The following is a 14090-nucleotide window of genomic DNA, read 5'->3' on the forward strand; positions in this document are numbered from 1 at the left end:
TATGTCGATTAATTAAAAACATAACGCACTTAAAAACGATTGCATATTTCTTTGTTCAAAGAGATCTACTGAAAATTACGGATAAATCTTTCGTTTTCAACGTCTATCTCTTTAAATGAAGCGACAATCAAATCGCTTATACAAAGTTGATGGCTTTCAAACACCGGAAATTAAAAAAACTATTTATGCCAATAAAACCCGAATTGTATGACTGCATCAACTTCCATTTCTCAACCTTCAGTTTGTTCAGATAAAAGTTGAAGATGCCATTTTGATGTCGTGTTGAAATGTTGTGTATACTCATGGATTGAGCGAATTCACTATTGGCTGAATTTCAATTCGCCTCGAAGAGTAACTACTGTAGTTTTCTGTTCTATTCTATGGTAGGCATTGATTCTTTGAGAAAAAACATATCTATTAAACGACTAAGTTTTTTAATAGACGAGCTATGAGATTAATATGTATTACAAGTAACTGTATTGTTATCAATATATTAAAAATCCAGTTACCTATAAACGGGTTTCAACAACCATTTTTTTAAATGTTCGCTCCAAGGTGGAGTCTCAGTTTGTGTTGTGTCGTGTGTTGTTGAATGGGATAGATCCCAAGTGTCCTGAACTAATAACTCGATCGATGATGAGAGTATAATATGGCCGCGTTTTGTGACAAAGGGTCTTATGCCATATGCGACCAGCGTAGCTACAGACCAGTCTGAGCTACCGCGAAGTCGAGTGGGGAGCTACATGTCCGCTTATGAGACCACGACACCTTGCATAGTGAACAGAGTGGCTCGTGACCAGACTGCGCGGAATGACGAGGCTCATACATTCCATATACTACGAGCGGGTCTACAGGCGATTCACTTTGGCTTTGACCACCGATACGGAATGTCTGGTAAACAAAAAACGGAAACCTTAAGAAAAGAACAAGAAAATAGTGCTATATGTACTAAAATAGTTTATTCATAAACAGTCATTTTAAATGCAAAGATTTTATTCGTTAGGGGTAAAGGAGAAACAATAACAACATTTGGCGCTAAAAGGTTGATTTTATATTATCAGTTATACAACAAGGTCACGTGCATAACTCCTTTATAACGTATGAAAACAGCATGTTGAAGGAAGTTGTTTTCCACTGTGTAATCAGAGGGAGTGTGGTGTAAACCTGACTTCGGTCTTCAACACCAAATAACGACATTCGTATTATTCAACATAAACATCATCATCAAAATAAAACGTGAGGATAAAAAGTAAAGCGATGAAAAGGAATATGTGAAACTTAATGATCACTAGCAACGAAAATAACGCACAATCCACGGTGTTCAACACCAAAGTCTGGTTAACCGCAAAGTGCCTTCTAAAGTTCCAACGTGCTATTGATTTTAACACAAATGTTGTACTATTTTTTTTAATTTTGTGTTTTTTTTTACAATAATAAAAGCACTGATACCAATTTAACGCATAAATGTTGGTGCAGCGTTGATTCAATAGATGGTGTATCCTGTCTGTGTTTGTGCAGCTGACGTTTCCCTTTGTCTGAGGTTTTAAAAAATCTCTATGAACTACCGGTAAGTCGATTACTTTTACTATGATTTAAAACCAACGCTATTGATTGCGTGTATAGTGTGCTTTTAAAACGTGAGGGATTCTTATTAATCTGTGAATAGTCTGTTCCTGTTATTCGTACACCTCGAAAATTAGTACAGAGAGTTGGCTGATATTAACCGTGAAGCGGTTTAAAACGTCATGGAGGGTGATCGCTGACTGATAGTTGATAGGTTTTTACTTGTCAAATTCTCAATGGCTTACTGTGCTGCGCGAAAATACCACGTGACTATGACGCAATTAGCATTATTTTAATTATGCATAAATGTACTCATCCGCGTGAGGTATACATACTAATTTGTTAATTTTCTGTTTGGCTGTTTAGGGTCTGCTTGCTTAAAGTTATTCCATTTAACATTTTGTTAACATTGTATGCATATTTGTGAATGAATGCCGTTTAAAAAACTGAAATCTCTAACATGTGATTAAACGCTTATAATTAGGGATGGGAACGAATACTGGAAACGATATTCGAATATTCGTTTGTCATTATTCGAATATATTCGAATACTCGATTTTTAAACCTTATATTAAAATGTCCGAATTTATGACCGTCCGGAGCTAATTACTATTCCTGATTGCCACAAATGCCACTATAAATCGTATCTTATGTGCAGCTTTGAAAAACAGATAGAGCAATATATTTTTTTAAAGATCACTGATTATTATACTCTTCTTTAAATAAATACTGTTTAGTTTCATTAGATGTAAGATATTTCAGGAAAACACATTACCGTAATTCTTATTTATTTCAATACTTATAATTGATCTGGATTATTTTCCATCAATAATATTTATGATTTTGGTTTCGCTATTTTTCGGGAATAAAGAACCATTTAAGATCGATTTAATTGGTTTAGATTTGAGAAACTAAATTCTGATTAGATGATCATTGATTTGATATATGAATAACGGAATTTAAACATACATGCCAGATCTCGACGGGACAGTCCCGCCAGTTTGGTGATTGTTCCAGCGTCCCGATATGAGACCATTTGTCCAGATATTCGTTAAAACGTTCTATAAATTCAAATAAATTCGCTATTCAAGCTCCGTCTGGCTAAAAGTTACCATCGCTAATCCCTTTATTGCCCCCTATTGACAACCAACTTCTACTTCTCGAGTGCAACATTACCGGTATGTTAGGCGTAGACAGCTCTGTTAGACTGCATTTCAGATTTAAGGTTAACCAATCGCGAGAAAAAATCAGCATTTTCAATGCTTAAACAATGTTCTGTTTTCTGTACTCTTCAATATGTATAAGGTACAGTAAGCTAAGTGAACAAAGCAATAAGTAGACTTATCAACTATGTAAGAATTAAATTAAATAAAGCTTAATTGAAACATAATTTTAGTGATGTTACATATATTAATTCGGTAACTTGAAACGAATGAAGTTATCATTTTAAGCCCCCAATATTTAATGCTTAATGGCATGAACATTAAATACATATTAGCTATTTAAAAACAAACTTCAGTTAATTTGAATCTCATTGCCAGTGATTTCGTTCCAAAGAATCATTTTATGTCTATTTTACTCATTTTATATTTCAAATATAGATTTTATCTTGCAAAACGCACACTTTTATTGCTTCAAACTTTATACAGCCGGGATTCGATAATAAATTTCGTGAAATTATGTATAAAAGCATGAAACTGTATTAACCCGGAATTCGATAATAAATATTGTGACAATATATTTTAAAAATTATGTGCTCGTTTTGTTGTATTGCTTCGTTGCACCCTACTTCGGTCCATGTGAATTACCGTGTCGCTAAAGTAGACTAACCACAATAGTTATATCATCCCGATAAATTAATGAGTTTTGCGATTCAATGCGTAAACATCATAACCAGACAGATCCTTTTAAAGCCCAATTAACACTCAAAATCAATGAATATTTTGTTATTTCGTAAAATATAGTTAATCCATACAAAATCAGTGTTCCGTATATAATAGCCATAATTTCAACGCTAGATGTGGTCTGGTAACAATGTATCTTGTTAAATCTATGGTACCAGACCACATCTAGCGTTCACGTTTTTGGCTATTGCTTTAAAAAACAATGATTTTGTATGGGTTAACTTTATGTTACGAAATATTTTACAGAAATATTCGTTGATTTTGAGGGTTAATGGGACTTTAAATAATGTCTTGAACCAAGTTTCTGACTACAACGAGCATGGTGTCCAATACTTATTAGGTAACGAGTGGCAGGTTTGGTTTGCTTTGAGTTTATTAAGATTTTCTTTCATTAAGTTCTTAAAAACGTCCACCTCTCGGTCACTAAAGGGTTTCCCGTTTTTCGCTTATTTCTTTTGTGACAGAATCAGAGGCCATATTGGACAATGTTCGTCTGACAAATTGCGCGAAAACGACGTCATTTTCAGGGTTGCATTGTTGGTAATTTTAATGTGGTAAGTATACAAATTTCAACAGTTAGGTTACAACGAAGTAACCATGGTTTATACAAATACAATGATATCGCGGTAACATAACCATGTAAATAACTGCGTTAATCAAGTTGCTAAAGTTAATATTAACCACTGTTTATACAATTGACCGCTGAGGTTGAAAAACCTGTCAAAACTCAGATTTTTAATGTTTATCAATATACGTAAATGTTTTACATACATTTACTTTAATTTTCGACTGATTTTCAGAAAATAGTTTGTACATATTGCATAACTATGAATTGATAGTAAATCGACGATTGGTCCCTCATCTTACACCATCCCGTCTGACAATTATCATCTCGTTCATTTATGGTACCTGTTATCAAAGCAATGACTTATAATGGAAACCAAAACTGCGACTTTGTACATGAACTTATAACTTTTTTGGGAGTATCTTTGCATAAAAATAGAATATTCGAATATGAACTTTGGATTCGAATATTCGACCGATTTTCGAATATTTGAATATTCGGATATTCGGTCCCATCCCTACTTATTATGTGTTCAGTTAATAAGTGTAATTTCTCGCTACGGTCACATTTTCTGGTTACAATAGTTGGTCGCAAGAAACCCGCTTAACCCATTTATGCCTAGCGTCTAGAAAATGGCTTTGGCAAACAGAGTAGACCCAGATGAGACGCCGCATGATGCGGCGTCTCATCAGGGTCTGCGCTGTTTGCTTAAAGGAATTTCTGTAAGAAATATTCTAAATATAGAAATAAATTTACTAGACATGCCCCATTTTGGAAATAAATTGATCCAATTTAGAAAGATGGGAGAGTCCACTGGGCATACATGGGTAAAGGCATCCTACAATAGCTTCTCAGCTTTTACAACAACACAAAATAGACAAACTACGACCTTGAGAACGATACGAGGAACAAAAAACACGAATAAAAGTATGATTTACTTTGTACGACAGCAATAGAATGCAAAACAATGATGAGCGTTTTCGTTATAATTATGTTTATCTTTTTTATAATGATGTGTGAGTTTTTTATTTATTTATTTTTTGGTCAATACATACTAGCGTGTGCCTTCTTCTTTATAATAAGTGGTTCCTTAAAAATTATATTCTTTATTATGATACTGATGTGGGTTCTTTATTATGATAAGGGTATGGGCTTTCTTCACTATGATAGGCACTTTCTTTATTTTAGTATGTTATCTCTTTATCCTTATGTTTGCCCTCTTTGTAATGATGATTGCGTTCTTCGGTACGATATGAACATTCTTCTTTATTATCAGTGCTGTCGCTTTTAAGATGTGGATTTTCTTTAAAATGATGATTTGCTTTCTGTATTTTGATATTAACATTCTGTTTTATGATGAGTGTTTTCTTTATTACGGGGTGTAACTTCCGTATTATGATATGTGCTATCTATATTACGATGTACACATTAGTTATTATGAGGAGCGTTTTCTTCATATATTATTAATTATTTTGGGTGCAAAATACATTTCTGCGTCTTGTTTGTAAACGATGTGTGCTTTCTTAATTATGAACGGTGAAATTGTTATAATAATGATTTATATCAATGGTGATGTGATTCCCGTTTTGTCACGTGTTCTGTCTCTATTTGGTATGCTGCATCTGTTTAGTTTTAGGGGATTTCTTTATTATGAGAAGATGATTCTGTTTTGTCATGTTTACCGTATTAATTGTATTGTGTTCCTTCGTAGGTGCGATGAGTGCTTTCTTTATTCAGGTAAATAGCGTGTTTAAAATAATTAGCGCATGTTTTATTACGAGATGTGGACTCGTTTATAGGATGTATATAATCTGCGTTTCGTCTTGTGGCCCCTGTGATATGATTTTTGAATTCTTACTTATGACCAGATGTTTTACTATTTTGGAATCTTTCCTTTAAATGACGTGCTATTAACTATAACGATTAGCGTATTTCCTAAAAGTGACTACTAATTTCCTTTCGCGATGTGTGCATTTTTTATTATGACTAGTAGTTTCATAATAATGATGGGTGCATTCCTAACTATGACTTGTAGTTTCATGCTAATAATGGTTGCATTCATTGCTATGACTAGTTGTTCATGATAATGATGTGTGCATTCCTAACTATGACTTGGTTGCACTTCTTACTATGACTTGTAGTTTCATGATAATGATGATTGCACTCTTTACTATGACTTGTAGTTTCATGATAATGATGATTGCACTCCTTACTTTGACTTGGTTGCACTTCTTACTATGACTTGTAGTTTCATGATAATGATGATTGCACTCCTTACTTTGACTTGGTTGCACTTCTTTCAATGACATGTAGTTTCATGATAATGATGAGTGCACCCCTTACTATGACTTGTAGTTTCATGATAATGATGGGTTCATTCCTAACTATGACTTGTAGTTTAATGATAATACTGGTTGCTTTCATTACTATGACTAGTAGTTCATGATAATGATGTGTGCATTCCTTACTATGACGTGGTTGTACTCCTTACTATGACTTGTAGTTTCATAATAATAATCCGACGGGAAGAGAGCGTGTAACCACTACACTACGGAACCGCTTGAAAACTCGCCTTCTACCTACGATATTAATAAGCTATTAATAGTCGGTTTAAATGTAAACCCAGAAGTTTAAACGCTGGATAGTGAGCGGGGTTAAAGGTCCATACCAAAGGGTCCATACCACTGGCAAGATACGGATCAGGCCTGCGGCCTTCTATATGTGGTTCTTAAAAAAAACCTGTAGGAGGACTTGATAGTAATGAGACTGGGGTGTTGTGATGGTGCTCCTCATTGATAAGCGGCTGCTTCCTTTATCAAGACTCATTATTGCAATTAATCATACGTGTCGCGCTTCGCCCTCTATAGCGCCTTTATTAGTAACTAAGATACTAATTGGATAGTGGAACAAAACAGTTTTGTTTTTATACAAAACCAGAAAGTTTCACCGGTTCGCGTATTTGCCCAGTCCCTGTGATATTGTATTATTGCCCAGTCCCTGTGATCAGTTATTAATTAAAACAATTAGCTTTGCATTATTGGCAATAAATGTTGAAGTAAATGTAATAGGCACAAATGCAGTACTTATTTACACTAATTTACACAAAAAATCTCCACTATGCAAGATATTCTGACAACAAAAATATATACATTCATCCGTAAAATAACTTTTCCTCCCATAAGCGAAAAAAATGTATTACATACTAGTCGCCGCACTTCAGTGCGACGCCAATGAAGTAAAAGATGAAACAAAATAATCAAGAAAACTTAGCTTCTTCAGGCTTAAAGTAAAATACACTCATCGACTTTCTCGTAAAGGAATCGGTTCGTGTTTAGATCCCATCTCACATGGACTAAAAAAACGAAGTGAAAATAATATTAATATCGACTTTATTATTGCAACATTACAAACGTAAAAGTAATGTTACATCGTAACCGTTTATTTAGAAATACATATGTCCATTAAGGGCGGGCGGGCGGGCGGGCGGGCGGGGTTATCACCCTTTCGTTTTCCTGCACTGCGTGCGTGCGTGCGTGTGTGTGTGTGTGTGTGTGCGCGCGTGTGCGCGGGTGCGTTAGAGTGTGTGCATATGGGAAAATGTAATCAACAATACATTTATATTCTTAAATACTTTCTGTTAATAAACCATAGTTGTTTGAAGGCCTCATTGAAAATAAGATTGCCAGTGTTAAATTGTTTGCATGAATTTGTATCAATGTGTGGTCTTAATGAGTTACCTTCGGAAAATAAAGTGATTATTATTATATATTATTATATGTTCAACCCTACTCTGCATTTGCACTAGCACATATACTATGTAATATAAGATAATGATCACAGAACATTGAAGAAATCCCTTCGGAATTCGCAAAAGTAAACTTGCTTTGACCTGCCTGCGATTATAATTCTTGATGAAGGTCGTACCATTTCAAAAAAATAATAATATATAACCAATTTTCCTCTTTGTAATCAGTTCTGAAACTCGCGGTCGTTATTCTTCAAACAAATAGGGATCTCGTGGAACAAAGAAATCAAAGAATACGTTCTCAGGAAAACAATTTGTTGCTGTCAGACGCAGATGAAATCGGTTAAACATCGTAATTATTGCGGATGTTTCAATCAAAGACACTGCGAAACGAGCAACCGCTTTGTATTCGTATTGTTACATTTGAAAGCGGTACCCCGGTGCGACATATGACCAGCGTCTGCATCAAGTTTGTATCTTTAGAATCTTTGTATCTTTCGCTGATAGACAGTATGTAATATATTTTACGAAGGCTATTAACTGCAACTCTATGGGATAGAAAAGGCGTGCAAACGTCGCATACAAGTCTCGAAACTCAAATTCATTCGTTACTTAGAAAAATTTTGATCAATTTATTGAGGCAATAATAACTATTAAACTGTTTATTTTGTTAATGCAATACATGTGTCATTTACAGGTTAGAGGCAAAATCAAACAAAAAGTACAAGGGTTGCCCCTCTGACACAACAAAAATCTATACCTGAACAGTTTTGGCATGTACTAGTCGTTATTCATGTTTTATGAAGTAAAAAAAACAACACTTACCTATGTCCATTATGGTATGAATTGTGGTTTAAACTAAAGTAACCTAAAATCTTTTTTCAAATTTACAAATATTGAAAAATAACATAATAACAAGAACAATTTGTTTGTGCCTAGAAATTAGTTGATTTTCAGAATTAACTGCTGTATATGTATAACATATTTGACAAGCATGTTGACGGGACGACTCGAGAAAACCAGGTATTTGAATGCTTTTAATACTAAGATTTGTATACAATTGTTTATCCAATGTATTAACGTTTAACAAGCCGCATTAAGCGGCTAGAACATTAAGCTTCATATATTTTCGTTATGGTATACTAGCATGCTGGCATAATAAATATATGTTCCGATATAAATTAAATCATCCCGTCGTCATTTCAACTTGGTATTTTCGTTATAACCGTGTCCGTGTACAAATTACACTATCAGATCTCTCAATTATTTCCTACGGATAAATCGTGACACGCGAATGAACGCTATCCGAACAAAATACACGAGTATTTAAACCAATAACCGGCGTCGATTATTATAAAATGACACACAAAGCGCTAAAACATGCTCTCCATCATTCTCAATTCACGAGCCGCCACGTGCCGGCAATCTCAGCGCGACAGTGCGGAAATGAGCGGTGTTAATAGATTGCTTGTTGTGGCGCACCGGGCGCCGGATATCATGGCATATCTATCCGGAAAGGTGTTTTCTATTAATTATGGTCGCGACAGCATGATTTATAGTGGTGAGCGGCCGAAATAAGAACGGCAGTTTTCGTTTACCTTTGCAAGTAACTGGTTGTAGGAATTGATCATAAGTTTTGAAAGAGACTACAATGTAACTAATGATGACACTATCGCTCTTCTATACTATCTGGTATTAGCCCCAATGCAAGTGGCATCAGGAACTAATAATACTTTGGATGAAGAATGTATATACTTCTTTGCAAATGTATGCATTTCTTTTTTATAACTATATTATTAAAGATAAAGGGATCAGTATTGACTAGTTGCACGCTTATGACTTCAGTTGGAGAAAAAATATCAGCCAATATTTCAATGCCAGAACTAGGATGTATATTGTACATGTGACAATTGCAAATACACCTACACACAACATATATTTATGTACGCCAGACCGTCTCCAGTTACCTGGATGAGCGTGTGAGCCAAATGGCGGATAACTCAACTTGCTTTTTAAGGAGTTCTCCATCCTTAGACGTTGAACTTTCTGTTGCGTATATAAATCCCAATTATGTTCAATACTATTATATAGACAGATTTACTGGACTGGCGGTTGGCATTGTGCTCGGTGCACTCGCGTGTCGCGTTGACGACCCGGGTTCGATTCCCATTCTCAGCTCTTGTATGTTTGGATGTTAATCACCATAACGAAATATGGTATTTTATCCTGTCACCCGTCCTCCACCCCCCTCCTCCCACACACACAACAAAGACAAAAACATAAATCAAATGAATGGATGAATGAATGGATTAATGAATGGATGAATGAATGGATGAATGAATGAATGAATGGATATGGATGCATGGATAAATGAATGAATGAATGAATAAATGAATGAATGAATGAATGAATGAATGAATGAATAAATAAATAAATAAATAAATAAATAAATAAATAAATAAATAAATAAATAAATAAATAATCAGAGCTATTGTGACACATCTCGGGTTGTCACATAATGTAGCTTCCATGCGAATGGACCTCATCAGCATCGAAACGCACATATAATATTATAACACTAGATCTTATGAATGCGCCATGTATAGACCAATTGCAGAGACGCGTGGTACCGACCGCAGCCGTCAATATAGTGTACGGTTTCGCATAATCAGTAGAAACCAATACATCACGCCAGCATCCGCGGATCGATCCTCGTTCCTGCAGACGACATCTTCCTGAGCAGACGACACTTCGCACGATCAGAAATCGCGCGCCAATAAGTGGGTGTGTTTATGGTGGCGATTTGTTGACATAGGCAAGTCGTCGACAGCGCATGGGCGGAGACAGCAAGCTTATTTAATTTAACGCCATCTTCGTTCTCGATGACAAAATATTTGATGCAGCCACGCTGTCACTTATAGCCTTATCTTGTCACTTTGTGTTGTCTCTTAGCACTTGCGGTGTAAAAATATATTTAGACAATTTTGAAACCGAGTAAATAAATATACAATGTTTGTATAGCATATTTAACTGAGTAATTTAGCAGCGTTTTCTTTCGAGGAACTTATTTTCTCTTTAAGTTCAATAATAAGCTCTCTAAACATGGAAACCTCTGCGCGGCATGATATGCACGGGGATATTATGGGCGACGAGGTGTCCGCATTTTCACGTGCCCGTCAACATTCACCTCGTGATCAACACCAGACTGCACGAGAGTCACCGAGCACGAGCGAGTTTAATAGCATTTTACATCAAGGTAAGTGTCGAACATACATAATTTCGTATAGAACATTTGATACATACTATTGAAAGAAAGGTTTTACTTTAAATGAATGCATTTATTGCGGACAGAAAGAATATCGTATAGTAAAATAGATAGCTTTGATGTGAACCCAGTTACATTTACAACACAATATGAACACACATACACTTATAAGTCTTTACATGTGGAATAGATAAATATAAAAATATATCAGAAATGCAAGAACAGAAATACAAAACAGCATGCTTAAGGATGTATTAATATTAATGTTATATAATATTTAATATTATGTATGTATTTACTTGCCAATTTGTAGAATAATATCAGCGTGTATCAGGTAATGAAAAGAACATTCGGAAGAAAGAATGATGATGATGATGATGATGATGATGATGATGATGATGATGATGATGATGATGATGATGATGATGATGATGGTGATGATGATGATGATGATGATGATGATGATGATGATGATGATGATGATGATGATGATGATGATGATGATGATGATGATGATGATGATGATGATGATGATAATGCGTGCTCTTTTACCGAATAAAAATGGCTGTATTTTTTGCGCTGAAAAGCAAAGTGTTAGCTTTATTTAGGCGACTTACGTATTCTATTAAGGAGGGTTTCTTTGTCATTCCATTTAGTGACAGGTCTATGAAATCGAAAATAAAACTTTTTTATTGTCTCGATCGGCGCTGGTTCGAACATGGATATTTTTCGAAGAAACTTTTTTGGATGGTGTGGCATTTTTGTATGCCTGCCTGAACAATTGCGATTCTGTACCGTCTCCATCATTATAAACAAATTAAAGATTGACTAACTAACATTTATGTGAACGATAAACATGACACGCTTTCAACTATCATCCATTGTGCACGTGTACGCTTACATATACATTTGACTTTAGAAAATTATATAGACATAATTTATCGTGTCGAAAATTATAATATCACGTCATGACAAGCATCTGTCCGATGTTGTAATAGTTGAATAACTTTTCCGCACCAAGACGCAGTGTGACGTCATCAAATATGACTTGGAAAAAAATATGAAAGCTGTTTGTTGTTATCTTAGAAACTTTGGTCTTCAGACGTCAAATGATCGTTTAGAAGTTTAATATGGCAATATACACAAGCAGATTAAAAAAAAATTAACAAAAATATTCGATAATTAGGCCAAATAATTTTTTTTCAATGTTAAGTCTCCATCGATTTTTTGAAACTACCAATATAGAAGGAAGAAACTAACAATGGTGCAATGAAAAAGATTTTTGCTTTCGACGGTTTCATGACTAAAGTTCACAGTATTTAATCAACACATAAATATGGCTTTAGTCAAAATCAAGTCATTTCAATAAAATTAACATCACATAATATTGTCTTATGATTGGATATTTATTAAAAACTGAATGCTTATGCCGCACACACTTTATACAGTCTACTCTCGTTATCTCGAAGTCAGAAGGAACAAGAAAAAATATCGGGAGCTCGAGATATCCGATTAGGCGTTTTCAAAGAAAAAATGAGATGAAAATTTACCTTGTTTTTAACATCTAAATACCTGCTAAGTGGTCTAACTAAAGCCGTCACCGTGTGGCATAATACTCACAACGGCATAATAATTACTGTATGAGATTCAATGCGCGATTCTTACGATTCTTTGATGTTAAACAAATACTGAACTGTACGTGTACATTTTGTAGTTTGTAATGCAAAGTTCAATTGATTGTTAGTACATGTACTTTATTATCATTATCAGTGATCGAGATCGCCGGTCAGGAATTTCGCCTTAATCTCGTCCCTTTTCTTGATCCACGTTGAGAGCGTATTTTGCGGGATGCCAAACTCTTCTGCTATCTTCTTCTTGGTCTTGAGGCCTTTCTCGACTTCTATGATGGCCGCGTACTTTTCCTTGAACGACTTAACTTCAAGCTTTCGCTTCGTCCCACGCTTGGCCCATCCAGATATCCCCCGGGCTGGATATCGGGTCCTTCTCTGGATTGCTCGACCGACAACTCATAGTTATCTTTCAATTTAGCCATGAAAAATACTGTTGGAGTTCAACGATAGAACAACATTCTGAAAATTTGCGACGGTTTATATACGCAAAAATATAACTCAATGCATTTTGGAATGTTGTTTGTAAAACAATTAGTCTTTCGGCAGGCTGTGCATAATTGCAGTTAATTGCAGTTAAAGTGACAGGCCTTACTTAAGTGTTAATGGCTAACGACATATCGGGAGCAACCGGGCGAAGCGGGACGGTGAAGTATCAAAGAAAAAAATTCTCACCTTTGCAGAATATTTTTTAATGATTGGATACTTATTAAGAAAGTGAATGCTTAGGCAACAAACAATTTATAAACATGTATTTTGTTTGACGGATTCTGGCGAACGTGTCGAATAAAAAACATCTTAAAACCCCATAAACACTCATAATCAAACACTATTTCGTACACTATTTCGTAAATAAAGTTAACCCATGAAAATCAGTGTTATTTATAGCTAAAGCTAAAAAATAGCGGTTGATGTGGTATGGTAACACAAATTTAACGAAATACAAAATGAGAAGCGTCGGAGGCACGGCGTAAATACCGGTACTTATAATTGTGTGTTTGAATTGAATCGCATTGTTGTTGTCGCCATATCCAGCACTGCATGCGTTTACGTACTTACTTTGTCAATTTACTACTAGTATATTGATAACAATGGTTGTTTAAAACCCTGTAAACCTATCCATCTCAAACGCTAAACAAATACCGGTAATCGAATTTATATCGCCTATTTTGTGTTCTAGACTACAGTGCGGTTTATATTCGTGATGTCACATAGTATCATAACGGACTGTGTCGTTGAGCGGCCATTTCCAGGCTATAAATCATTCCTTGAATACTTATGACTACGTCGAGTGATCTCAGTCTTATTATGGCTTTGATATTTCCTAGAAAACTAAACGTCAGCATCATGAAAGGTTTATCTTATTGAGCCCCAGACGTACAGAGTAACAGCACGGAGTCTTGGCCGAAATAAGCAAGAC

General features: G+C 35.1%; 1 protein-coding gene across 1 annotated transcript in view; it reads left to right on the plus strand.

Moving 5' to 3' along the window:
- Positions 1-677: 677 nt before the first annotated feature.
- The window catches only part of LOC127852682 (photoreceptor-specific nuclear receptor-like), a 32591-nt gene continuing 19178 nt past the window's right edge, over positions 678-14090 (plus strand). Inside the window, exon 1 of the mRNA XM_052386632.1 lies at positions 678-894. Within this exon, the coding sequence (XP_052242592.1) occupies positions 678-894 (217 nt within the window). The remainder of the gene's footprint in view (positions 895-14090) is intronic.

Source organism: Dreissena polymorpha, chromosome 12 (assembly GCF_020536995.1).
Source record: "Dreissena polymorpha isolate Duluth1 chromosome 12, UMN_Dpol_1.0, whole genome shotgun sequence".
Lineage (NCBI taxonomy): Eukaryota > Metazoa > Mollusca > Bivalvia > Myida > Dreissenidae > Dreissena > Dreissena polymorpha.